Source organism: Bubalus bubalis, chromosome 9 (assembly GCF_019923935.1).
Source record: "Bubalus bubalis isolate 160015118507 breed Murrah chromosome 9, NDDB_SH_1, whole genome shotgun sequence".
Classification (NCBI taxonomy): Eukaryota; Metazoa; Chordata; class Mammalia; order Artiodactyla; family Bovidae; genus Bubalus; species Bubalus bubalis.
This window is the reverse complement of record NC_059165.1, coordinates 15,904,124-15,931,607: the sequence shown is the minus strand read 5'-3', so window position 1 is coordinate 15,931,607 and position 27,484 is coordinate 15,904,124. Positions and strand designations below refer to the sequence as shown.

The 27,484-nt window shown below is 41.0% G+C and overlaps 1 protein-coding gene and 1 pseudogene across 1 annotated transcript in view; one reads left to right on the top strand and one right to left on the bottom strand.

The window, feature by feature from the left end:
* The window catches only part of LOC123466199, a 46,687-nt pseudogene extending 20,606 nt beyond the window's left edge, over nt 1-26,081 (bottom strand).
* FAM81B (family with sequence similarity 81 member B) overlaps nt 1-27,484 on the top strand; it is a 55,441-nt gene that overhangs the window by 1,492 nt on the left and 26,465 nt on the right. The window contains exons 2-4 of the mRNA XM_025293991.3: nt 1,871-1,935; nt 15,930-16,173; nt 25,177-25,295. Of these exons, the coding sequence (XP_025149776.2) occupies nt 1,892-1,935; nt 15,930-16,173; nt 25,177-25,295 (407 nt within the window). The 5' untranslated portion in view covers nt 1,871-1,891. The remainder of the gene's footprint in view (nt 1-1,870; nt 1,936-15,929; nt 16,174-25,176; nt 25,296-27,484) is intronic.

The following is a 27,484-nucleotide window of genomic DNA, read 5'->3' as shown; positions in this document are numbered from 1 at the left end:
ATAGCCCAGTTCGTCATCGTCCTTGGACACAATATGCATCGAACTCTTTCTTTCCACAAGTACTCACAAAAGACTAGGAGGTGCCGAACATACGAGGCCAGGGACCAGCCCACAGACAAGCTCCCCCGGGCTGGGCTGCAGCCGTGCAGAGGTGAGAGGGAAAGAGCTGGCGTTAAGTAGGTGAGGAGCCCATGGCACAGCACTGTTCCAGCCAGAATCCAGAGTGAAAACACAAACCAGGGCAGAAGACCAGTCCCATTCTCTAAGGAGCTGGGATGGTTTCCATACCACAGACATCTGTGTGCTCAGGGTATTAGTATAATAAATCCATTCTCTAGCAAAGACCTGGCTTTGGAGCACCAGACTCATGGCAAACTCCACTCAACATTGGGCAGAGAGGGTCTGAAGCACAGTTAAATGGCTCACTGGCTCCATCTGCACAGCCTCAAGCTTTTTCTGGTTCCTTCCACTGAGTGGGCTGGCCAGGAGAGCCTGCTGTCAGGCGTTGTTCTGTATTAGCCTCCTTGAAAACAAATATACCTTTCTTTTCTTTTTTTTTTTTTAAGTTTTGTTGGAGGAGAGAGGTTTTCAAATAAGTTTCTTTAGCCCTAAATTAAGAAGTAAGATGTGGTCATTCTTAAGGCATTTGCAAAAGGAATGATTTCTGTCATGGGCTTTAACATACTCTGCTCACCATTCCAGCCATTAATAATATAAACCAAGAAAAAATACCCTAGGAACATATTTTATTTAAGTTTTTAACTGGAATACAATTCATACTCTCCAGATTGAATCCAGTTCAGTGACAGGCTATTAAAATGAAGGTAAATTCATTTTCTCTTTTAATTTTAAAAAATAAAAGAACATTAATATTAAAACATTTTCAATATAAGCAAAATAGTAAGTACATTTGGTAACCTCTTTCCTCCTAGAAATGCTACAAAATTAAATGAATTTTCATGCAAGTAGAAGTTTCTAGTATCATTTTATTGAATTAGTAGTGTCCCTTGGACTGCAAGGAGATCCAACCAGTCCATTCTGAAGGAGATCAGCCCTGGGATTTCTTTGGAAGGAATAATGCTAAAGCTGAAACTCCAGTACTTTGGCCACCTCATGTGAAGAGTTGACTCATTGGAAAAGACTCTGATGCTGGGAGGGATTGGGGGCAGGAGGAGAAGGGGACGGCAGAGGATGAGATGGCTGGATGGCATCACTGACTCAATGGACGTGAGTCTCAGTGAACTCCGGGAGTTGGTGATGGACAGGGAGGCCTGGCGTGCTGCGATTCATGAGGTCGCAAAGAGTCGGACATGACTGAGCGACTGATCTGATCTGATCTGATCTGATACAGCCAATTATGTTTAACATTAGAAATTATGTACATATCTGGGCTCTATACTTTTATTTCTCATTGACTATAAGACTCTGACAGATTTCTTAGAAAACAAAATTATCTGAATAGACAAGTTTTCTAGATTTTGGCTTTGTCTTTTAAAATTAGCTGATTCCCATTGGAATTTACCAGGTCAGGAATAATTCACTCTGTGAAGACATCTTTAGTAACCCAGCCAGTAATCATTTGCTATTTCATTAAAATACCATCTAAGAATAATCTATGGTTTTGACTTCTCCAGAAAGTTTTTCTTGACTATGGTACCAAATATATGAAATGCAACTGTCCAGAATTTTCCCAGAACTTAATTTGGGATTTAGCCTCTAGCGGTACAAACGGGCACGTGCAAGATTAACTGAGCTAATGATCTGTGACCTATAGCATCGATTTTGTTTTAAATTAAGACATCATAAGATGGATAAGATTTCCCTGTAAAGTAGCTAACAATACATTTTAAACCCATGATCTTTGTTTCAGGTAAGATTTTCTCCGGCCATAATGTCAACCAAGAATTCTACAGATCTAGTTGAATATGTTGACAAGTAAGTCTGAATTACAACAGTTTTAACTATGGGTGATGATTACATTAGAAATTAAAGGGCGTGAATGAGATCTTTGAGTTTATCTAAACTAGTTCTCTGCTTTCAGAAGGACCGCATTAAACCATGTCAGGAAAGCAAACATCCCTTATTCCTCTCTGATTGACAAAACGTGCCAATTTTACTGCTTCCTCTTTAAATAGCCCCTACAGTTTCATATAGATTTATAAATAAAATAACACAACATAGGCGATGAAAGACATATGACAAGATAAGATATACTTAACCATGACTTTCAAAATAAATCAAATGAATATGTTAACATTTCAAGATTAAAAACTCAGGAAATTTTGAAATATATTAAATCAATCATCAGAACGTTTTTGTTTCTGCTATGTACAGTGCCACACCTGAATCTCATCCAGGGAAGGTCTACAGAGAGGGGCAACTCTGGGGACTTGGAAATATACAATTAATACATGTACATTGTCCAAAAGATCTTAGTTTGGACAAGTCGGGATCACAGGACAATGCATATTAGTTTGAGTTTCCATTTGAGTATGTCACAGAGGGATGTGATCTGATGTCCCCATTAAAGTTTTCAGGACACTTGGGATTTAGTGTCAGGCCTTCCAATAATTTTCTGCATGACCTCATGCTAAGTCCCCTGTGTCTCTGGGCTTGTTCTCTCATTTGCCAAATAAAGAGGTTGAGCTAGAAACTCTAAGACCCACTCACTGTACCTTTAAGATAATTCTGATCCTAAAATATACATCATGACCACAGGGGGGAAGAAATGATTGAACAAATTAAATGATTCCACACGAAAAGTAAAAATACTGGATTTTCTTTTTAAAACTACTTTTAACCATGAAGCCAATAAAACCTTAAAAATCACTAATATGACAGTGGCTTCCCAGTTGCCACAGTAGTAAAGAACCCACCTGCCAATGCAGGAGATGCAAGAGACGCGGGTTCGATCCTTGGATAGGGAAGATCCCCTGGAGGAGGAAATGGCAACCCACTCCAGTATCCTTGCCTGGAAAATTCCATGGAGAGAGGAGCCTGGTAGGCTACAGTCCATGGGGTTACAAAGAGTTGGACGTGACTGAGCATGCATGCATGCCACAAATATTCCAGAATGGTCACCATTAAAAATTTCCCTGTTTCTTAGTCAACTTAATTTAATGCATTCCAAGTAAATCAAGCACAGTTGTCAGCCCTTCTTTTCATGCTACCCCTAATTCATATTTGTTTATGGGATAATGAGGATATAATTTAGAGAAAATTAAACCAAACAAGAGGAAAGGGTGTTTTTTTTAATGTTTAAAAATAAGACACGTGGATAGATGGCATTTTTTCTTCGTTAAGGACAATGAAGGTGGCATGCACAAAAATAATGATCATATTGGCTATATTAGCTAACCTTGCCAAGGAGAACACAGAGACCTATTCCCATCTGACTCTCCACATGACAAATAGAGAATAGAAATCATTCTTCTGTCAAATTCCAATGTGAAGCCAAGTGCATTTTGTTAACTCAGGCTGGTGACTTACATCATAGAAGATGAGAGAAAATCCCTGAAAGATGGCAACAAACTTAAAAAGAAATCCAAAGAAATTTTTGCCATTTCCTGGATTCCAGAGAAAGCAAAATTGAAACAAAGGGAAAGATGGATTCAATGATTCAAAGCCAAAGCATGATGACCTCAGGATTCATTTCTACCTTGATCTCCCCCACATCCCTTCTCTTGCTGCCTAAGTCATATACTAAGAGCCTTCTATGTACCACCTGAGATGGCTGGTTTTCTTTCAGTCTCTCTCCTCTAATCTCCCAGAGCAGGCTGCAAACTCCCTAAAGGCAGGGACTCTCAACAGCCTATCATGATGCATTGAATTTCGATTCCTACAGAGCTGTAGTTGACAAAAGTAATGGAGAATAATGATGGAGCAATTGAATCTTTAGGGCTCTGCTTAGAGCAGTAGATTTCTGATTAACTGGAAAAGCAAAATGGCATTTGGGCATTTCAATCATCATTCGGATGTTTTAAATGGACATAACGAATCCAACAAAATAAACATAAACACAATAATTTTAAAAATAACTTCCGCAAGTGATAGTATGCATTGAGTGGTAACAAATGTATTGATACGCAAGCAAAGTACTCACACAAGTACAAAACTCATTAAACAGTCTGAATATATGTTACATATTCTCAGAGGTTCTGCATTATAAATCTATGTGGGCATATTTATAGGTAATACTAAAAACAAATAATACGAACAACTGAAAAGAGTAAAAAAAAAACCAAAATCCAGCAGCAAGAGGGATAAATGCCTATTCTATGAACAGAGTTTGGCTACAGATAAGCACATTAAAAAGGCAGACAGCCCTAGCGTGTACACGGCTCTTCTCAGCCTCAGGCAGTTGGAGCAACACCCACACACTATTAGTGCTTGCTAAATGTTAGGTCGTATTAATAATCCATGTAGCAGGGGGAGGCGGAATGCTTGCAATCATTTCTAGGACAAAGTATGGTGACATTATATTAAAGGCAGTAAATAATTCTGATTTCCCCACGTGTTTATAGATTTGCAACGAACAGACATCCACTGATTTCATGATACTGCAGTCAGCGCTCATTTAAGTTTAATTAAGCAGAGAAGCACCAACACCTTTTTCCTTTTTCTTCTGCTGGTAGAAGGAGCATTGCATGGTGGCTAGGCACCAACTCTTGAATCTGCCAGTAATCAGCTATGTGACCTTAAGAAAATGAAAATGTCTTTTCTCCAGGCAGTCTCTGCCTCCTCCATAAAATGGGGTGGGGTTTTAAGCGCCTGAGTCCCAAGGGCTGTCTCAGTTCTAGGTAAGATCCAGAATTCATTTCTAGAATGCAGATTGGAGTCACCACTATTCGCTGTTTCTCAACTCTGCCCACAAGTTACACTCCTAAGCACTCTTTTATGTAATGAAGTAAGTGGTTAAGATTTAAGAGCATACATTATTCCCCCACAGGATTTCATTTGGAGTGGAAAACAAATTCTGCTCATAAATTACTTTTTCATTTTCTTCAATTGAATCTCCTGAAAAAACAAACGGGTATCTCGCCACAAAATCAAATTACTCTTAAGGTCTCTTCTATCCCTTAGGTTCCTGGTCTTCAAAAACTGGTTATAGCCATTTATTCACCTAGCAAATATTTACTGATTATATATATTTACTGACTATATACTATATGCCAGGCCCTTGAACAGTCTTCAGTGAACAGAACAAAGACCCTGCCCTCATGGAACATTTGTTCTAGGAAGAGGAACAGATTCACACTGTTGGATCATCTGCCCAGGGTAGGACTTGTGAGAAGTTAGCATTTGAGCAAAAACCAGGAGATGAGGGAGTGGGCCACATGGACATACAGGGGGAAGCAAATTTGCTAAGGCTGGAACACTCCTGCGGCGTGTCAGAAACAGCACAGGGGCAGAGAGGACTGGAATAAAAAGGAGGGGGGTATAAACCTGAACTGTGATGCTCCCTGGCCCAAAGAAATGAAGTTGTTTTGTACTGAGGAGTTGTCCAGGCTGAGCTATAGCCATTATGTAATTCAGAGATGCTCTCAGGAGTACATTTGGGGATGATGGAGATCTGGGTGACAGCCAAAGAACGGTATTTAAAATTTGGATACATAAAACTCTCAGTAAGCCAAATAGGCAAAATAATAAATGATTAATGAGCTCTACTTGTAAGTCAAATAGGACATTCAGGGCCTGGAATATAGTCATGTTCAACGCTTCTTCCTAGGACCGTGGCAGACATTTTATTATACCATGATGTATCACTCTCATTGCCACGCAAAGACAGATATTTCACATTAGGATACACAAGAAAGGAAGACAAAAAACACTGTTGGCTGAGTGTTTCATGGGATAGGTCATGTTAGGTTGGAGATCTCTTGGGTTTTATTTGGCAGTATCATATCCATCTTTGAGGGCAACTAGCTCTCAGGTGGGAGAAGGCAATGGCACCCCACTCCAGTACTCTTGCCTGGAAAATCCCATGGATGGAGGTGCCTGGTGGGCTGCAGTCCATGGGGTCGCTAAGAGTCAGACACGACTGAGCAACTTCACTTTCACTTTTCACTTTCCTGCATTGGAGAAGGAAATGGCAACCCACTCCAGTGTTCTTGCCTAGAGAATCCCAGGGATGGGGGAGCCTGGTGGGCTGCCATCTATGGGGTCACACAGAGTCGGACATGACTTAGCAGCAGCAGCAGCAGCAGCTCTCAGGTGAGAAAGCTCAAAATAGTCTGCATAGCTTACGAAAAAAAGATATACAGGGCACTCTGGGTTGTGAGCAAGTTGTTTATTACCTGGCAGAACCCTCCCACCCTGCACAGGTCTTTGGCCCCACTGACCATATGCAGTGTTAACGTTTCCGGCTCTTAAGTGAAGTCGCTCAGTCATGTCCGACCCTTTGTGACCCCATGGACTGTAGCCTGCCACGCTCCTCCATCCATGGAATTTTCCAGGCAAGAATACTGGAGTGGGTTGCCATTTCCTTCTCCAGGGTATCTTCCTGACCCAGGGATCGAACCTGGGTCTTCCTCATTGTGGGCAGACAGATGCTTTACCATCTGAGCCACCAGAGTAAGCTTCTGGGTCTCACTCTGTTAATTATCTCATTGAATCTTCACAGTAACTCCAAGAGGTGGAGAGTGTTGCTGTTTTAAAGATGAAGTCAGTGGGGTTCAGAGGAGTCAAGTACTTGCCCACGGTCACACAATGCAACAACAGACCAAGATTCAAACACAGAAATCTGTGTCTCCATGATCTCAAAGCCTATTTCCCTAACCACTTGGCTATCCACACCCTCTGCTGGCTATCTTTTCAACACACACACACCCTGGGACATCTTAGAATCCTGAGGCATCTTTGCCTCCAGTCCATCCCTTGCAGTGTGGAAGACGTGTATGCAGCCATATCTGATCTTCCTCCACGGTGTCCACCCATGGGGTTTCAGCAGCCTGGATTCACATCCTAGCCGAGCCTGGGAGGCACTGCTGTCAGCCACAGTGCAGTCTTTTATTCTCCCTCTGGCACCATCTCCATGAGCACCCCCAACCCCCGTGATGGGCAAGACTCTGGCCACAGGTGGAAGCAGCCACAGGAAATGGGCATTACCCACAACACTCCCATGTCAATCAACGCAGAACTGCCCACACGAAGCTCACTCCCTCCCATCCCAGGAGGCTCCCTGAATTCTCACCTCACCCAAGAGCTAGTGTGAGAACTGAGCTGAAGTCAGACAAAGGCCAGCCTCGGTTCTCTAGAGCAGAGAGCATGCCCCTCCAACCCCTGGACCACAGAGAGGATCCTTAGGACTCCAAGGAGAGATGTGAGCCAAGCACAGGAAATATAACTGGGGTGAAAAATTACATAATGTTGGAAGCAAGCTAAATATACATATATACATATATATATGCAGAGAATATAATTATACATATGCAAGCTATATATAACATCATATAGAAACATATATATCTTGACTATATACTTATATATGAAGAATATACATGTGTAAATATGTATGCCAGTTAAATATATATATAGCTTTATATCTACAAATACATATATTTATCTTGAGTATATATATACATGTATATTTATATTTCAGAGGAATAAATATATCTTATTTCTGAGAATAACTCAGGGATTTATATAAATATATAATTTATATATATAAATTATATATATATAACAGGGAGAAGTACTAATTGGTCTAAATAAAGCTGCTGTGATGTAGGTAAGAGAGTCAAAGGGGCAGGCTAATATTTCTTGGCTGGATTACTGATAATCTCCGAGCTTTATTTTCCACCTAAACTAAGAAAAATTTTACTTATACCAAGGACTTGTTGCAGGGATGAGATGAATGGATGTTTGTGAAAGTGCTCTGTTGACTATAAGCATTATGGAGACATCAAACCATGTGATAATGAATTCCTTACATTTCTCTTGGGCTAGAAACTCCCCTCAAATAATTTAGCATTTGTATCAGATTCCTAGGGCTGCAACAACACTGTATCACAAACAGCAGATGTTTAGCCTCACAATTCCAGGAGTTAGAAGTATGAAATCAAGGCATGGCAGGTTGATTCCTTCTAAGGGCTCTGGGGAGACTGTTCTGAGAGAAATTCATCTCTCTCAGCTTCTGGTGACAGCCAGCAATCCCTGGTGCCCTTGATGCACGGCTCCAGTCTCTGCCTCCGTCTTCACATGGTCTCCTCCTGGTGTCTCTGCCTTCGCACGGCTGTCTTCTTATAAAGACATCAGTCAAACTGCCTTAGGCACCCACCAACCCCCATGAGTGTGACTAGTCACATCTGCCATGACCTTCAAGGTCATGTTCTGTGGTGCTAGGGGTTAGAACATCAACATATCTTTTCCCATAACACCATCTAATCATTAATAATTATCATAATAAGAACACACATGTGTGACCCTTGTTGACGTTACAAAGCACTTTAGATACATTAGGGCTTCCCTCATAGCTCAGTTGGTAAAAAATCCGCCTGCAATTCAGGAGACTCTGGTTCGATTCCTGAAGATCAAACCAGGAAGATCTGCTGGAGAAGGGATAAGCTACCCCCTCCAGTATTCTTGGGCTACCCTGTGGCTCAGCTGGTACAGAATTCGCCTGCAGTGTGGGAGACCTGGGTTCGATCCCTGGGTTGGGAAGATCCCCTGGAGAAGGGAAAGGCTACCCACTCCAGTATTCTGGCCTGGAGAATTCCATGGACTATACAGTCCATGGGGTCGCAAAGAGTCAGACACAACTGAGAGACTTTCACTTTAGATACATTAGGTAAATTGATCAACTTCAGCCAACTCAGGAGGGCAGGAGTTATCTCCATAGAACAAATAAAGGGGTTCTCTTCTGGACTGCTTATTAGGGGTGAAGGATATTAAGTGGCAGAGGCAGAACTTGAACCCCGAGTCTTCCCACTTCACATAGAGTCTTATTTCCCCTGGGGACTCACATAAATAGCACACAAATCCCAACAGTAGCGAGGTAATGTGGGTCAGGGTTTCAAGAACACTACAAAACACTGTAAGAACTCCAGGTACCATCAAAACAACTCGCTGCTGCAGTCCATGTGTTTCCCTGTGTCACCCAGATGTCCACCAAGCCCCCATCCACACAGAGACTCAGGAACACCTGCCTGCCTGAATGTCTCCACCAGAAAGCCAATCACAACAGGTACATCACGAAGTCTGTAATTTTACTGAAAATGTTATCAAACACAGGGAGTTTGCCTCATATTACGTAACTTGAATCTGGGAAAAGTCCACAGCCAGTCTCTTTCTCCAGCCTTTTCTCAGAGGCATCACTGTTTAGAGTCCTTTCCTTTCCTGGTTCCTCCACGCAGGCCAGGGTTGACCCAACCCCACTGGGCCACTTCTTCCTGTTATGGATGATTTAAAATTGAAACTGCCTCCCTCACTCACCTCCAGCTTTCAGCCCTGTGTGTAAAACTCAGCAAAGGAGACTTCTAGAGCCTCCAAAACCATCTGACAGGGCAACGGTTAGGAACAAGCAACCGGGAAATGATAGAAAATACATTCTCAATCCCATCACTCCACGCACATACTCATGGATTATTTTTGTGATGCAGCAAAGTATTCTCTGAAATGTCCCTTTATTTCACTATTGCTTGCCAGACTATATGCACTGAGAATGTAATTAGTCATAGAATAAATCTCACAGAAATGAAAATTCTCTTCAGCTATGCCCCTTTGTGTTCTAGAAAGGAGTTTCAATTTTCCAATTTCTGTCTCTTGAATGTTACAGGTTGCTGAAATGGTTTTCCAAATCTCCTAAGTAAATTTAGTGCTCTAGTCACAAGAACAGAACAGGCAGAGACATGAAAGTCACTATGTACCGATGCATCTGCCAGCAACAGTACAGCCGGTGTAAGTCACACTGAACCGTAGAGAAATAGAACTCAGAGTTTGAGGAAAATCTGTTCAGACTCAGTTGTCAGCTACATAATCAATGATTTATGTAAAGTCCAAATATCCCTCTGAAAAGGCCCCCTAGGAATACTTCCTCCTGTGGTTAGTAACTCCATCTGTGCTAGTCTGGAATATTCAGTTCTATCTTTCCTTTCACAGTTAAATGTAGATACACAAGTCTCACTGATATGATATACTAATAAAGCAGTGAATTTTTCAAATTCAGGGTAACCACATCTTGTTACTAGTGAAAAGCCTGTTTTTAAACTTTCGGATGATCTGATGTTCTGAACAACAGTGTTACCAGGAATCTCTCTCAGAAGACAGAATGTTCATGTGTTGGATGTTACTCCAGTCATTGGTTTATGAAAGTCATTTGGAAAGCAACATTCTCTTTCCTTATGGCAGAAAAATAGGAAATATATATATTTAAGCTCTCTTTATCTGATAGGGATCACACAAGGAGAGCTAAACAGAGCATCATTTGGTGCTTCAGGTTGCCATTTCCTTCTCCAGGGGATCTTCCCAACCCAGGGATCGAACCCAGGTTTCCCACATTGCAGGCAGATGCTTTACCGTCTGAGCCACCAGGGAAGCCCATTAAACATCATTAACAAATGATTATCTCATAGTATGAGATTTACTATATCTCAGGCATGAAAAGAAATTTCAAAAAGGAACATTCTCCACTAAACCATAAAATAAGCTTTAAAAATAAATATTAAGAATCAAAAGAAAACAAGTAACTATAGTTCATCATTTATATGCCACTTAAAGTTCCATGGCTGCAGGCAAGCTCTTTCACATAGCACTGGTGTTTGCAAGGCTTCCCTCCAGGCACCAAAGAGCAACAATACTGAGGCCAATCCTGAAGGCAGGACCGCAGACTGGCATCTGAGCAGAGGCGGCAGTCCTGTTCCCTGGTCCCTCTCCTGTCTTAGGTCTGTTTCCTCAGATATAATCCTGTGGGCAGAATGCCCTTTCTGGAGACACAAGTGAGGGCACACAGGCCCTGGTGAGCCTGGACTATGGCGCAGCTGTAAGCACTGGTCTCACTGCCCACCCGACCAGTCTTCAATAAATCAGCGATGCTCAGTCGTTAGAATATATTCATCTAAGTGTTTATTTAAAATACAAATTCTTTTTAAAGTTTTTAAGCTATAGTGGCTTCATTCTTTATTTCTATTTTTTTGTCTGTGCCTTGAGGCATGTGGAATGTTAGTTCCCTGACCAGGGATCAAACCTAAATCCCCTGCGATGGAAGCATGGAGTCTTAACCACTGGACCATCAGGGAAGTCCCTAAAATACATATTCTTGTTCTTCCCCTCACCCTCAAAATTATGAATGAATAGGTCTATAGTGGTGCCAAGGAATCTTCATTTTAGCACCTTCCTTTCCTTCCCTACCCCTATAAAAAGTTTCTTTGCAAGAAATACTGAATCAGACTAAGTTCCTTGAGGAACAGAACCTTTATTTATTATACATTTACCAGAGTAGACATTTAGTAATATTGACTGACATATTTCTATTTCAATTGACATTTTTACTGGTAAGTTACTAGATATAGAGATAGTGCTTTCAGCTACACATTAAAACTCCAACCAAAATGGCTTATATGTAAGGACATTGATTAGTTCACATTAAAAATCTAGAATTAGGTTAATTTGGAGGCTTAACAACATCATCAAGTACCCAAGTGTTTTCAGTCCTTCTTCCCAGCTATCCTTTTTCCCCTCATGATCACAAGATGGCTTTAGCGGTTACAGGCATCACACACAGACATGACAACATCCAGGAAAGAAAAGGGAAGTTTCTTTCTGGGTATCTCTTCTTAAGGGCTTCCCTAGTAGCTCAGTTGGTAAAGAATCTGCCTGCAATGCAAGAGACCTGGGTTTGATCCTAGGGTCGGGAAAATTCCCTGGAGAAGGAAATGGCAACCACTCCAGTATTCTTGCCTGGAGAATTCCAAGGACAGAGGAACCTGGTGGGCTGCAGTCCATGGGATCGCAAAGAACTGGACATGATCTTTTAGGATAATCTCTTCTTAAAGGCAAGCAACCTTACTCAGAAACCCCACAGTAGGCTTTCCCTTTCATTTCACTGGCCAGTATTGCTTCACATGGTTCTCCCTAAACCAATGGCATCTCAGCCCAGAATAATGGGGCCACCAAGAGTAGCTTGTGCCCCGCCCCGACCCGCCCTGAAGGACCTAGGGGACAGGAGGATGAACCAAATCAGGCAGAAGCAGGGATGGCTATTAGGAAGGTAACCAACAGTGTCTGCCATACTGAGAACATCTAAGAGAAAACAAATTCTAAACGTTGATGGGAACGCAGCATAATTTACAAAGGTCTATATAGAAACCCCACGGACTATACAGTCCAGGGAATTCTCCAGGCCAGAATACAGGAGTGGGTAGCCTTTCCCTTCTCCAGGGGATCTTCCCAGCCCAGGGATCGAACCCAGGTCTCCCCATTGCAGGTGGATTCTTTACCAGCTGAGCCACCAGGGAAGCCCAGAACAGAAGAACGGGGATGAAATACTCTTTCACTGGCAAATCCAGGCTGCAGGTTGTCAGGAGAACAGAAAGAAGCCCCAGCTCAGGGAAAACAAGGACTAGAGCTGCAGTCCACCGCTGGCCATGTGTCACCGTCCACAGGGCCTGACATCCCCTTCTCCTCTGCCTGTGACTCATCAGTCCCAGCCAGGGTAGCACTGTCAGCTCAGTGGGGGTTTAAAGGAATGGGTTTTCTATGTACGAGGTCCCATCTGGTAATTTTCCAGAAAAACATTTTTGAGCCAAATGAGTGCTGGATGGAATCTGACTGATGAAACCCTTAGCTAAATCGTCTCTGCTCCTCAGACGTGCAGGTGATAGGAGAGATGAATCTCAGCCAGACCAACGCTAAATATTTCATACTGCTCAGGAAAGCAAACTGTACACCTTGAGGCTCTGACAGCTTGCAGCTTTGTGGAGCCATTTTTTTTTTTCCTCCAATTTTCTAACAATGGAGCCTTAAGGAAACAGTCTAGCTAGACAGACCAGTCAGTCAACAAATAGTTATTGGCCACCTACTACATGTCAGGCACTCTTCTCAGCGTTGGGGACACTGTGGAGAACAAGTCAGACAAAGTGCCTGCCTTCAGGGAACTTTCAGTCTCGTGATGCAGGGCAGAAAATACACACAAACAAGTGAATTAGATGATGTCAAGATAATGACTGATGTTATGAAGACGATGAAATGGGCTGTTACGCTAGAAAGTGACTGAGCGGGAGGTTTGTCTGGGGCGGGGGTGCTGAAGCTGATGCCTAAAGAATGGGGAGCAGGCAGCCATGAAGAGACTGTAGGGAAGAGCTTTCCCAGTGGAAGGAATAGCAAGTGCCAAGGCTCTTAGCTGGGAACTGCCTGGCCTGCCTGAGGAACAGAAAGAAGGCCTGCGTCGTTGAATGAGGGTGAGCAGAGGGAAGAGCGGGAGGAGATGAGGCCGGGAAGGAGAAAAAAGATTTTATTTCCAGAGAACGGACGAGCCTTCAGAGGGTTTTCAGGAGGCAAGCTCTATCTTCACATTTTACGACGACTACTCTTAGCCGTTGTGTGGAAGACGCACTCTTTGTTAGGAGGCAAAAGTAGAGGATAATGGCGGCAGTGACCGAGAGAAGAAAGAACTACAGAGAGAGAGGATATGAAGCCTGAGGACACTTCTGCATGTCATTTCTGTTGTCACTCTATCAGGCCACATCAGGAGCATTAATTAAGGTGTGTCCTCTGCTTCTGTTTCTTATCTCTTAGAATGACAGGAATGTATGGAAGTAGAGGTTAACATTTGATTTTGGAGACAGACAAGATTTTCATTCTGACTCTTCACACTTCCGAGTTGTGACTGCTCCTACGTCTGTCTGGTAGATGTTCTCAGTCTTCTCTCCCAAAGCACTAATTCATTCTTCAGCTATCTTCTGTCTGTCATAGTTATCCCACCTTTTTTGTTTCTTTAACTATTTTCATGTCTAATATTTCTACTTGTTTGTTTTCTTTTTTTTTTTTTCATTTTGCTAATATCTTCCTGTATCTTCACTTTTAATATTTTTATTCACTTTTTTAAAAAAATTTCTTATTGTGTGAAAGTGAAAGTCACTCAGTTGTGTCTGACTCTTTGTGACCCCATGGAGTGTAGCCCACCAGGCGCCTCTATCCATGGAATTCTCCAGGCCAGAATACTGGAGTGGGTAGCCATTCCCTTCTCCAGGGGATCTTCCCAACCCAGGGATCAAACCCTGGTCTCCCACAATGCAGGCAGATTGTTTACTGTTTGAGCCACCAGGGAAGCCCAAGAATACTGGAGTGGGTAGCCTATCCCTTTTCTGGTGGATCTTCCCGACCCAGGAATCAAACCTGGGTCTCCTGCATTGCAGGCAGATTCTTTACCAGCTGAGCTACCAGGGAAGCCCTCTTATTGCGTATAACTTAGTAATTCTCTTTTGTGGGAATCTATAATCCAGTAGTCCTGGAGGAGGGCATGGCAACCCACTCCAATATTCTTGCTTGGAGAATTCCCATGGACAGAGGAGCCTGGCAGGTTGCAGTCCCTAGGATCACAAAGATTTGGACATGACTGAGTGACTAAGCACTGCACATAATCTAGTAGATTATTTGTTGGCTAATTGGTTTTTTGAGACTGTGCTCCTCAAAGTTGTGATATTTTGGCTTGTGGGTTCATTTTTCCCTGAAGATTTCAGCCAAATCCTGTTCACCAATGAAGTCTTGTCAGCTCCAATGAGCTTGGGAGGCGGCATGTGCGTGAGTGCCAGACTAAAACCATCATCAGCCACTCCCTATCCTACAGAATAACTTTTCCCATCAGGTCTTCTCCTCTTGCTCCTAAAAAAGAAGCAACATTGGAAGAGCAGTTGCTTTCCCATCCCCGGAACATGTAGATGTAGTGAGATCTTACATTATTTGAAAAATGTTTTGGCTTTGCCTTCTTTTCAGAGCTAATCGAGGACAAACTAATGTATAGGAGAAGAAGCTCTTAGCAAGATTTCTAGGGATCTGGAAACTTTCCCCCCTTAATATTAAGAGTATTTGATTGCGGTATAATTAATATGCATTAAAAATATGCAAAGTCTATATCTCGGTGGATTTTGACAAATACAGTTAACCATGTAACAGCCACTCAAATAAAAATATAGGGCATTCTGGAAGCATTCTGATATTTCCAAGAAGCCAGCTGGATGACTGTGACAGGGTGGTGGTCTTTGAATGACCACAATTTTCCTGGTGCTCCATTTGTCAAGAGGTGGATCCTCACTCACTTTGAATATAGGTACAACTTAGTGACTTGCTTCTAGGGAATGAGCTCAAGCAAAAGATACAAGGTATGACTACAGAGACTAGGTCACAAAAATAAGCAAAGAAAATTAAATAAAGAAAAATGCACAACAAAAGTTACTTGATCTCCAAAATGTTTATCTGTGAAGGGAAGGAGTAATTTGCTCATGCCAGTAGGAGTTATTGGGATTTTATGTGTTTCTTTATCCTAATAACTAAATAGCCCTAGTCTTTGTATTTTTCTTTTCTAATTCATTTTTTTCTTTTACTTTTTGTTGAACTTCTGACGCTTTTATTAATCTTTGCCTTTGACCTATCATTTCTCCCAGAAATTAGAAAGCAGCTCACTTCTCAATATAGGATCATCAGGCATTAAATTTATGTGGATCCAATTTGGCTTATTAGAATAGCGAGTCAAATGTAGAACAAAATCCCTGCTTGAGAAACATGAAAAATGGATGATACAAGATCAAGGCTTAAGTCAGACCCAGTTCTCAGATTATGCATAAACCAAGATTCTCAGCATGCAGGGTTTAAAGTCCTACCAAACTTCTCCTCTCGGGGGAGAACATACAAGAGTACAAGGGCAGCTGCAAGTTCTGGTTCTGGCTCCTCTAGCTCACCCTTGTAAAGTCCCGGTGTTGTTTCCTTTTCTGGACCAGGGGTCATTCCTTTCTTCCTGCCATTCCAAACACCCAGAGAAGTCAGCTAGAAGACAGACTGAACAACCAGGACCGCACCATAGCTTTCCTCCTTGAGCAAGCCTTCCGCATCAAGGAGGATATCTCTGCCTGTCTTCAGGGGACCCATGGCTTTCGCAAGGAGGAGTCGCTTGCCAGGAAGCTCCTGGAAAACCACATCCAGACCATCACCAGCATCGTCAAAAAACTCAGCCAGAACATTGAGGTAGTTCTTTATTTCCCATGTGTTGGCACCATTGCTTGACAAAGATTATCAACCGTCAGGGGCAGTCTTCAACTAGAGAAACGAGTCCCTATTATTTAAGCTTAAATGATTACCATTTAGTTACCTCAGAGGGAAACAGTCAATATTTTAACTCCTCATGTCATTCAACCTCTACTTTTTGTAGAAGGAAATTCTGTTCAAAAATTGTTGAATGTCTCTTTGTGACAGCAAAGACAATTGTTTAACATTAAATGTCAGACATTGTGCTAAGGTGCTTATTTTAGTCTAACTCTCTACGATTCTATGAATGTGATCGTTTCAAATAGAGGTTTTCATAAGGTAGTTGCAATGCTCGTTCATAGGCACATCACATATGACCCCCTGAATCTCTGTGACCCCCATCTCCTGCTCCTCTCTCCTTCACTCTGGCTACACTGTGCTCCCAGCACTTCCTAGAACACCCCAAACATGCTCCAGCCTCAGGGCCTTTGCACTTGCTATGAACTCTAGGTGGATCATCTTCTCCTAGACACTTCTGTGAAGTATTCTTCATTCCCATCAGATCCCTTGTCAGAGAGCATTTCCTTGACATGCCAACAGTCACAATCCCCCTTAAACCCCACCCTATTTTTATCCATAGTGCTTATCACAAACCACCATGCTCTAAACGTACTTATTGTGTTTCTGCTCCTAAGATACAATCTCTGCGAGGGCAGAGACTTCATTTTGCTCACTGCCAAATCCCACATAAACTGACGACAAATATGAGAGGCCATCAGTGATCTGTCAATATTTCCTGAACAGATGGATGAACGAATGATGTTTAAGGTATTAAAGGAAAAATAGTATTTCTGATCAAAAGAGAAAATGATTGTGTTAAACCAAGATGAGCAGATTCTTACCACAGATCTTTCAGACTTTTTAAAGTACCAGTGAGAATGATGAATCTCACATAGCCACTTTCAGGCACAAGTTCCAGAGAAAAAACTTAAAAACTCTGGCCTTCTATGTGTGGAATTTTGAGAACTGACAACAATGCCCTCACACAATATATGCCCTTTTCTCCTATTAGATAGAATAGTGGATTAGACAAAAACCATGAGAAGGACCCAGAAATGACTTACTCATGACTTTGTATTTAATCCTAAGGATATCTGTTAACTTATTTTCTATCTGTAGACCCCATAACGCATTTGAGGGAGTGTGAAAAGTTAAAAAATCTTGATGAGCCATTAAAAGGCACTTTATTGATATTTAGTACATCCTGAACTGCCGGCAGTGCCTAAAGAGGCAATGTTACTTCTCAAGGTGGGCAAAGGTGTTTCCAGGCACAATGAACTGTCATGAAAGTAAACAGAGATGCGTGATTCAGTGCCACTGAGATGATGAGAAAATCAAGCGTAGCACAGGCACTAAAAGAAGACCCTAATTTAGGAGTCAAAGTGAAAGTGAAGTCTCTCAGTCGTGTCTGACTCTTTGCGACTCCATGGACTGTACCCCACCAGGCTCCTCCGTCCATGGAATTTTCCAGGCAAGAATACTGGAGTGGGTTGCCATTCCCTTCTCCAGGGGGATCTTCTTGACCCAGGGATCAAACCCAAGTATCCTGCATTGCAGGCAGGCGCTTTACCGTCTGAGCCATGAGGATTGTCAATTTAGGAGACAAAACTTCTCGGTAATTGAAAAGATAACAGCATTCTCAGAAATATCAAAAGGCTTCTAGAATGTTCTATATTTTTATTTCAGTGTTTGTTACATAGTCAATTATATTTTTCAAAATCTATCCAGAAATATGCTTTGATTTATATATTTTAATACATATTAATTATATCCCAATAAAATACTCAGCATTAAGGGGAAAAACATTTCCAGATACTAGAAATCTTGCTAAAAGTTTATTTTCCTATCTTTGATTATCTCTGAAAAAAGACAAAGCCAATACTTTTTTCCCAAATACTATAAAATCTCAAAATATTTGCAGTCCTGTTAAGGGTTTGGCATATAGAAGAAAAATGACAAGGACTGGTCTGATTGTGCAGAAAACTGAATTAGGAAATATTTAAAGGTTGTAAATGGGCTTGCTCTTGGAAGAAAAGCTATGACAAACCTAGACAGCGTGTTAAAAAGTAGAGACATTACTTTGCTGACAAAGGTCTGTATAGTCAAAGCTATGGTTTTTCCAGTAGTCACGTATGGATGTAAGAACTGGACCATAAAGAAAGCTGAGCGCCAAAGAATTGATGCTCTTGAACTGTGGTGTTGGAAAATACTCTTGAGATTCCCTTGGACTGCAAGGAGTTTAAACCAGTCAATTCTAAAGGAAATCAGTCCTGAATATTCATTGGAAGAACTGATGCTGAAGCTCCAAATACTTTGACCATCTGATGCAAAGAGTAGACTCATTGGAAAAGACCCTGATGCTGGGAAAGAATGAAGGCAGGAGGAGAAAGGGATGACAGAGGATGAAATGGTTGGATGGCATCATTGACTCAATAAACATGAGTTTGAGCAAGCTCCAGGAGATAGCGAAGGACAGGGAAGCCTGGCATGCTGCGGTCCACGGGGTGGCAAAGAGTCAGATACAACTGTAGCAATTTAGCACAGCACACAGCACAAATGTTGTAGATATGAAGTTAAAACATTATGAAGAAGAAACTACTAAACTACCTTTAGTAAATAACTAAGACTATAAAGTAATAAGTATTTAGATAAATGGTTGCTATTCAAATATTTTTTAAAAACCTAGTAAGTCAGCCCATTTTTAAATCAGCCAGCAAGATAGAATCAAGTGTGAGCAGAAGTTTGTCTTGGGTTTTCAAAAGAAATGAAAAAAAATTTGTTTAATCAACCATAATTGTAGCAGTTCAGTTGCTTATTCCTTTTTAAAGTCAAAATATTTCTTTCTTAAGCTGGCAGCTCATTAAAGATTGAAAATCAATTTATTTTTAATTTAGGAAAAGAGAGTTTCATGAACAACATGGCTTTATTGTGTTTTTTTCCCCAAGTTACATTAATAAAAGCGATACTTATTCATTGTAATTATTTGCAAGTTTAGGAAATAAATTTAAAACCTAGGAAAAATTTCTCATAATTTCACCACTAAATGACAATTGCTACAAGCACCCAGATGCATCTGCCTCTGGTCTTTCCAGGCATTCCCTTTAGGAAGCTCAGACTATTGTTTGTAAGCATACCTTTAATATAAAATTATATCATAAACTCTTTCATAGGTCATTAAAAGTTCTTTGTATGGTGCATAAATCATGGTTAGATTATTTATTCTCTTAATATTTAAATGTCTTTGTGCATAAATGTATCTACATTTGCATTATTTCTATTGTATATGTTTTTAGAAATGGAATTACTGGGGTAAGAACACTGTAAAAACTCTTGACATTTATTGCCAAATTGGTTTCCAGAATGTTTATATCTATGTATACTTCCATTAGCCTTATACAAGACTTCCATTAGCTTCCATTAGCTTTTTTCACTATACCTCTGCCAGCATTGAGATTTACTGTTTTTAATCACTGCTGATTTGATGGGATAGAAATAACATCTTTCTCTTTTTTCCACCTTTTAAAAACAACTATAACAGTTTCCATTTTCTCTGCTGATATTCCATTAATATCGTTTGCAGATTTAGTGCTTTTCAGTTCTTATTTATGGGTTTTTTATTAAAAATAATAAGCAGGGATGCTTTGGTAAATGTTTAAAAATCAGCAGTTTTTTTCTGGGGGATAAAATGCCTGGTTTATAGTGTTTGCCTATTTCCATGGTGTAAATACACTCACTGGGATTGATTTCAAAAACCAAATGATGGGAGCTTTCCTAGTGGCTCAGTGGTAAAGAATCTGCCAGCCAATTCAGGAGACACGTGTTTGATTCCTGATTGGGAAGATCCCACATGCCGTGGAGCAACTGAGCCCATGCACCACACAATTGAGCCTGTGCTCTAAAGCCCAGGATCCGCTAGTGAGCCCACGTGCCGCAGCTATGAAGCTCAAGAGCCCTAGAGCCGTGCTGCAAAACAAGAAAGGCACTGCAATGAGGAGCCAGAGAGAAGCACCACGCTTGCCGCAAGTAGAGAAAGCTCGTCTATAGCCATGAAGACCCAGCACAGCCAAAAATGAAATAAAAATAAATAAAATTATTTAAAAAACCAGTTGATATTACTAAACAAAAAGATGGGAAGAGACATACATATGCAATAGGCTCTGAAGAATAGGTGTATACTGATTGCAACACACAGTGGAAACCCTCGGCGGTAACACTTGTTACAAATGTTCTCTCAGTTTGTTGTTTATATCTTAATTTTATTTATTAGATCAGATCAGATCAGATCAGTCTCTCAGTTGTGTCCGACTCTTTGCGACCCCATGAATTGCAGCACGCCAGGCCTGCCTGTCCATCACCAACTACCGGAGTTCTCTGAGACTCACGTCCATCGAGTCAGTGATGCCATCCAGCCATCTCATCCTCTGTTGTCCCCTTCTCCTCTTGCCCCCAAATACCTCCCAGCATCAGAGTCTTTTCCAATGAGTCAACTCTTCGCATGAGGTGTCCAAAGTGCTGGAGTTTCAGCCTTAGCATCATTCCTTCCAAAGAAATCCCAGGGCTGATCTCCTTCAGAATGGACTGGTTGGATCTCCTTGCAGTCCAAGGGACTCTCAAGAGTCTTCTCCAACACCACAGTTCAACAGCATCAATTCTTCGGTGCTCAGCCTTCTTCACAGTACAACTTTCACATCCATACATGACCACAGGAAAAACCATAGCCTTGACTAGATGAACTTTTGTTGGCAAAGTAACGTCTCTGCTTTTGAATATGCTATCTAGGTTGGTCATACCTTTCCTTCCAAGGAGTAAGCGTCTTTTAATTTCATGGCTGCAGTCACCATCTGCAGTGATTTTGAAGCCCAGAAAAATAAAGTCTGACACTGTTTCCACTGTTTCCCCATTTATTTCCCATGAAGTGGTGGGACCGGATGCCATGATCTTCGTTTTCTGAATGTTGAGCTTTAAGCCAACTTTTTCACTCTCCACTTTCACTTTCAGCAAGAGGCTTTTGAGTTCCTCTTCACTTTCTGCCATAAGGGTGGTGTCATCTGCATAGCTGAGGTTATTGATATTTCTCCCAGCAATCTTGATTCCAGTTTGTGTTTCTTCCAGTCCAGCGTTTCTCATGATGTACTCTGCATATAAGTTAAATAAACAGGGTGACAATATACAGCCTTGATGAACTCCTTTTCCTATTTGGAACCAGTCTGTTGTTCCATGTCCAGTTCTAACTGTTGCTTCCTGACCTGCATACAAATTTCTCAAGAGACACATCAGGTGGTCTGGTATTCCCATCTCTTTCAGAATTTTCCACAGTTTATTGTGATCCACACAGTCAAAGGCTTTGGCATAGTCAATAAAGCAGAAATAGATGCTTTTCTGGAACTCTCTTGCTTTTTCCATGATCCAGCAGATGTTGGCAATTTGATCTCTGGTTCCTCTGCCTTTTCTAAAACCAGCTTGAACATCAAGAAGTTCACAGTTCACGTATTGCTGAAGCCTGGCTTGGAGAATTTTGAGCATTCCTTTACTAGCGTGTGAGATGAGTGCAATTGTGCAGTAGTTTGAGCATTCTTTGGCATTGCCTTTCTTTCGGGTTGGAATGAAAACTGACCTTTTCCAGTCCTGTGGCCACTGCTGAGTTTTCCAAATTTGCTGGCATATTGAGTGCAGCACTTTCACAGCATCATCTTTCAGGATTTGGAATAGCTCAACTGGAATTCCATCACCTCCACTAGCTTTGTTTGTAGTGATGCTTTCTAAGGCCCACTTGACTTCACATTCCAGGATGTCTGTGTCTAGGTCAGTGATCACACCATCGTGATTATCTGGGTCATGAAGATCTTTTTTGTACAGTTCTTCTGTGTATTCTTGCCATCTCTTAATATCTTCTGCTTCTGTTAGGTCCATACCATTTCTGTCCTTTATCGAGCCCATCTTTGTATGAAATGTTCCTTTGGTATCTCTGATTTTCTTGAAGAGATCCCTAGTCTTTCCCATTCTGTTGTTTTCCTCTATTTCTTTGCATTGATCGCTGAAGAAGGCTTTCTTATCTATTCTTGCTATTCTTTGGAACTCTGCATTCAGATATTTATATCTTTCCTTTTCTCCTTTGCTTTTCGCTTCTCTTCTTTTCACAGCTATTTGTAAGGCCTCCCCAGACAGCCATTTTGCTTTTTTGCATTCCTTTTCCATGGGAAGGGTCTTGATCCCTGTCTCCTGTACAATGTCACAAACCTCATTCCATAGTTCATCAGGCACTCTATCTATCAGATCTAGGCCCTTAAATCTATTTCTCACTTCCACTGTATAATCATAAGGGATTTGATTTAGGTCATACCTGAATGGTCTAGTGGTTTTCCCTACTTTCTTCAATTTAAGTCTGAATTTGGCAATAAGGAGTTCATGGTCTGAGCCACAGTCCACTCCTGGTCTTGTTTTTGCTGACTGTATAGAGTGTCTCCAACTTTGACTGCAAAGAATATAATCAATCTGATTTCGGTGTTGACCATCTGGTGAGTCCATGTATAGAGTCTTCTCTTGTGTTGTTGGAAGAGGGTGTTTGTTATAACCAGTGCATTTTCTTGGCAAAACTCTATTAGTCTTTGCCCTGCTTCATTCCATATTCCAAGGCCAAATTTGCCTGTTACTCCAGGTGTTTATAATGAACTTAAAAAAAATTTTTTTTTACTTCCAAGATCTTTTATTTCTTTTCGTTTTTATTCATTCATTCATTTATTTTTACTTTACAATAAGGTTTAATATTCCAATATTTTGCTGTTTGATGTCCCACATTACTTTTAAGAATAGAAATTTCAGAGATGAAATAATCTCCTCCATTATCTGTCAGTTTTATGGCTTAACTTTTTAAATATTTTAAATCTATTTTTTTCTAAAATCTATATATATTCATGTATGATGTGAGCTATAGATCTAAACTGATTGTTTTCTGAGTGAGTGCATGCATGCTTGCTGAGTTGCTTCAGTCGTGTCCGACTCTTTGCCATCCTACGGACTGTAACCTGCCAGGCTCCTCTGTCCATGGAATTCTCCAGGCAAGAATACTGGAGTGGGTTGCCATGCCCTCCTCCAGGGGATCTTCCTGACCCAGGGATCAAACCCAAGTCTCTTATGACTTCTGCATTGGCAGGCGTCTTTACCACTAGTACCACCTGGGAAGCCCTGTTTTCTGAATAAGTAACCAGAAATCTTAACAGCTTATGTAAAATTCCTTCCTCATTGACTTTGAGTCTGATATATGGCATATTTCTTTCTTACATTTACCAAGATCTTCACTAAATTACAATGATCAATTTAGCTAGGCACAGTTATTTAGCTGCACTCATTTCAAAATGCTTTACTATTTAATAGGGCAAGTTCTCTTTTATCACTATTCTTTACCAAAACAAAGTAAAACAACACCTACTGTTAGAATCTGAACGTTTGTATCCCCACCAAAATTCACATGTGAAATCCTAATGTCCAACGTGATGGTATTAGGAGGAACTTGGGTCATGAAAGTGGAGTCCTCAAAAAGCCGATTAGTGCCCTCATAAAAGAGACCTCACAGCGCCTCCTGGCCCCTTTACACTATGCGAAGATGAAGCAAGAAGTCAGCAGTCTGCAGCCTAGAAGAGGGCTCTCTCCAGAACCCAACCATGCAGGCACCCTAAATCTTGGACTTCCAGCTTCCCGAACTGTGAGAAATAGATCGCTGTTGTCATATAAGCTTCTTAGTCTGTGGTTTTTTGTCATGGTGGCTTGAATGAACTAAACACCTATAGGTATGCAAAAATAAACAAGCCAAAACACAAAAACAAAAAATAACCTCTAGCTAGTATTCTTGACACTTGTATGTCTTCAGCTAAAGCTATATTTGCTCTTGGCTAGTCTCAATCTGCCAGTTTGCAAATGGGCAAGATTCTGTACATAGTCTTTGAAATGTTCATAATTCATTTCCTATAAAAATCCTTCTTTTCCTCCAAACATTCATAATCATAAATTTAACATGGTTCAGACCTTGGTAACATCTAGTAACTAACCTTTTTTGTTCCCCTAAATCAAAAAGTTGTCTGTGCTTCAAAAAGTGTATTCTCTCAACACTTTTCTGAATAAATATATATTACATTTTATATGTCTTAACTTTACACTGGTATTTGTTTGAATATCAACCGAGATATAATTTTCTTATATGGACAAGCAAAAAAACTTATTTTTTATGTATGAGTGCCAAAAATTAAAACCCACTGTTTGGGGGACCACCAAGCTGGTGGAATAGGGTAGTCAGATTCATTTCAGAACACTAAGCCATAATGAAGACATGACGATGGATACGCAAGGCAAAATCTGAATACATTCAAGCCATAAATTTCTCATGTTCTCTAAAAAAATCTAAAACAATAAACCTTTTCCACTCCATGTAAGTGAAACAGTTTTATTCAGATTTGCTCGTTAGCTTCGTATTAGCTTCGTTGCGGTTCCAACTCAATCTATAAAGGGCCTTGCCTAATCCCATATGAAAGGTCCCTTTTTCTAAACTTGACTACCTATTCTGAAAAAGGTTTTTGTGAAAAGTTTTTATGTCAAGGATGGTCACGTCCACACAGCACAGTAAATAAGTTTGGCTTGACCCATATGGTATTTATAAAAAATTTGAATAAAATGTCAATATTTTAAAATTCAGCAATTTAACATAAAATCTGGATTTCCAGCTTCTGTTGAGACACTGTTGAACCATCGTGCCCACCTGGCAACTGTCAGCAGGACTCAAGCCATTACTGCCTCCCTCGGATATAGTGGGGATGGCTTCCAACACAAGACACTCACTCATCTGCACCATCAGCCTAAGAAGGGAAATGCACTGTTTGTAACCTCTACTTTAAATGATATTTTCTTATCATGTGTGATGGGAAATTAATGGGAACTTTTACTCAAATATTGCAGATGATAGAAGAACAAATAAAAGCTCGGGATCTGGTAGCCACAGGAACTAATTTCGCAGTACAGGACCTAAGCAACAAGCACCTTCAAGGAGTTGGAGATCTTCGAGGAAGAGTAGCCAGGTGAGAAGGTGAGACTGCTAACTAATGCTTAGCAGTCAGTTTTGGCCACTGAATTCTCATCCCTAAAGAAGTTCTATATTGTAGAAAACAGAATACTGTATTTAAGCTGAATGATAAGATAGCAACTGAGAAAGTGTATCATGAAATTTGAAAGTCCCATGCTACCTGTGAGATCCAAGGGTTCTATAAAGAACCTCTTATACAGGATGCCTAGTTTGGTTTCATCTATGACAAGTCTTGTCTTTACAGCCCCTCAGCTGTCCAAATGCCAACATCGATATACAAAGACATGCCCTTAAAACTGCATACAGAATCCCCAGATGTCTCAAATTCTAGTGATTTAAGTATTTAAGATATATAAGAATTGATATAAAAGCCTAGCAAAAGGGATTTAATGGTCAAGGGAATAAAATTTTGAATGATATTTTTTATATGAGACTGAAAAAGTTCATAGTGCACGGCTCAGCAAAAATTTGTAGGTATTGACCATGGCAGGACCATTCTGGTTGACACATCAAAGATGACCCGTGAGTGGCTGACCATGGACACCTTTCCATCTCTCTGTCTCCTGCCAGCACCTCATTCCTCTCTCCAGAAACACCCCCACTTTCATCTCATTAATCTGCTCTGAATAATCAGGTGATTAATGCCTAAGACAAACCTCTCCTAGGGTGTCTGTCCATTCAATTCAATAAAAAATGTACCAAACACTCACCAATGCCTGGCAGTGGTCTACGATTCAGGGGTTCAGCAACATGATCGTCTTCCTATAAATGTACAGTCTACCTGGGAAAACATAAGCGATAAGGTGAGTGCTGTAATGAAAGCCTGGGGTGCCATGGGAACATGCAAATCAGACTGGGGCATAAAAATGGCTTCCTGGAGGAGGTGACACTTGAGATGAATTTTGAAAGACTGTAGCAGTTAGCCAGACGGGGATAGGAAACGTACTTCACATAGGAGGAATGATGTGTGCAAAGGAACTGTGGGATACATTACTGTGACGTGTTCAGGGCTTCCCTGTGAGGGTGCTATTTTAGTTGTGGTATTTAGGGAGAGATGGGAAATTGGGCGGAGAAGGCAATGGCACCCCACTCCAGCACTCTTGCCTGGAAAATCCCAAAGAGACAGACAAGACTGGTAGGCTGCAGTCCATGGGGTCGCGAAGAGTCAGAAACGACTGAGCGACTTCCCTTTCACTTTTCACTTTCCTGCACTGGAGAAGGAAATGGCAACGCACTCCAGTGTTCTTGCCTGGAGAATCCCAGAGACGGGGGAGCCTGGTGGGCTGCCGTCTATGGGGTCACACAGAGTCGGACACGACTGAAGCGACTTAGCAGCAGCAGCAGCAGGGAGATTGGGAGATGAAGCTAGAGAAATGATCCAAAGTTGGATGATGAGGGATCTTTGGTCAAAGTAAAAAGTTTTTGAACTTTATGTAAAAGGTTATAAATAGCCATGGGACGATTTTAAGTAAGGGGATGACATTCACTAACCTTTTGGTAGTAGCTGAATTGGTAGAGTACAAAAATAATATATGAAGATGAAAGGAAGCCTATTGAAGCAATCAAGATGAGAAGTTTTACTTTAGGGGTCTAAATTAAAACTCTGCCATGCAAGTCCAGAGCAGGTAACAGACATGAGGAAAACAGGGTCTACAGGATTAGTACGTGTGTGTGTTTGTGTGAGTGTGTGTACACACATAGGTACTATATACATACAAATATACACACATATACAAGGTTATGTATATATATACTTTATACTTCTAAAATACATAAGATTATATATACTTTTATATAACATTTGATAAATAGAATTTTCACAATATTTGGGTAAATGATGAAGCAAGATAATACAACCACCCACCACTCTTTTAGATGCGCCATGATTTTACAAAGAATATAAGCACCAAAATCTCTTTTGAATCAAACTTGGAATCTGGTTCAATTTGGTGGTGCACTGATAACACTATTCCAGGCAAGAATATAGGAGTGGGTTGCCATGCCCTCCTCCAGGGGACCTTCCCAACACAGGGATCAAACCCCCGTGTCTTACATCTCCTGCATTGGGAGGCAGATTCTTTACCACTAGCGCCACCTGGGAAGCCCCTGGTTTTTTTAGATTCCACATATAAATAAGATCATGCAACTTTTTTTCTTCCTATGTCTAGCATATTTCATTTGTCA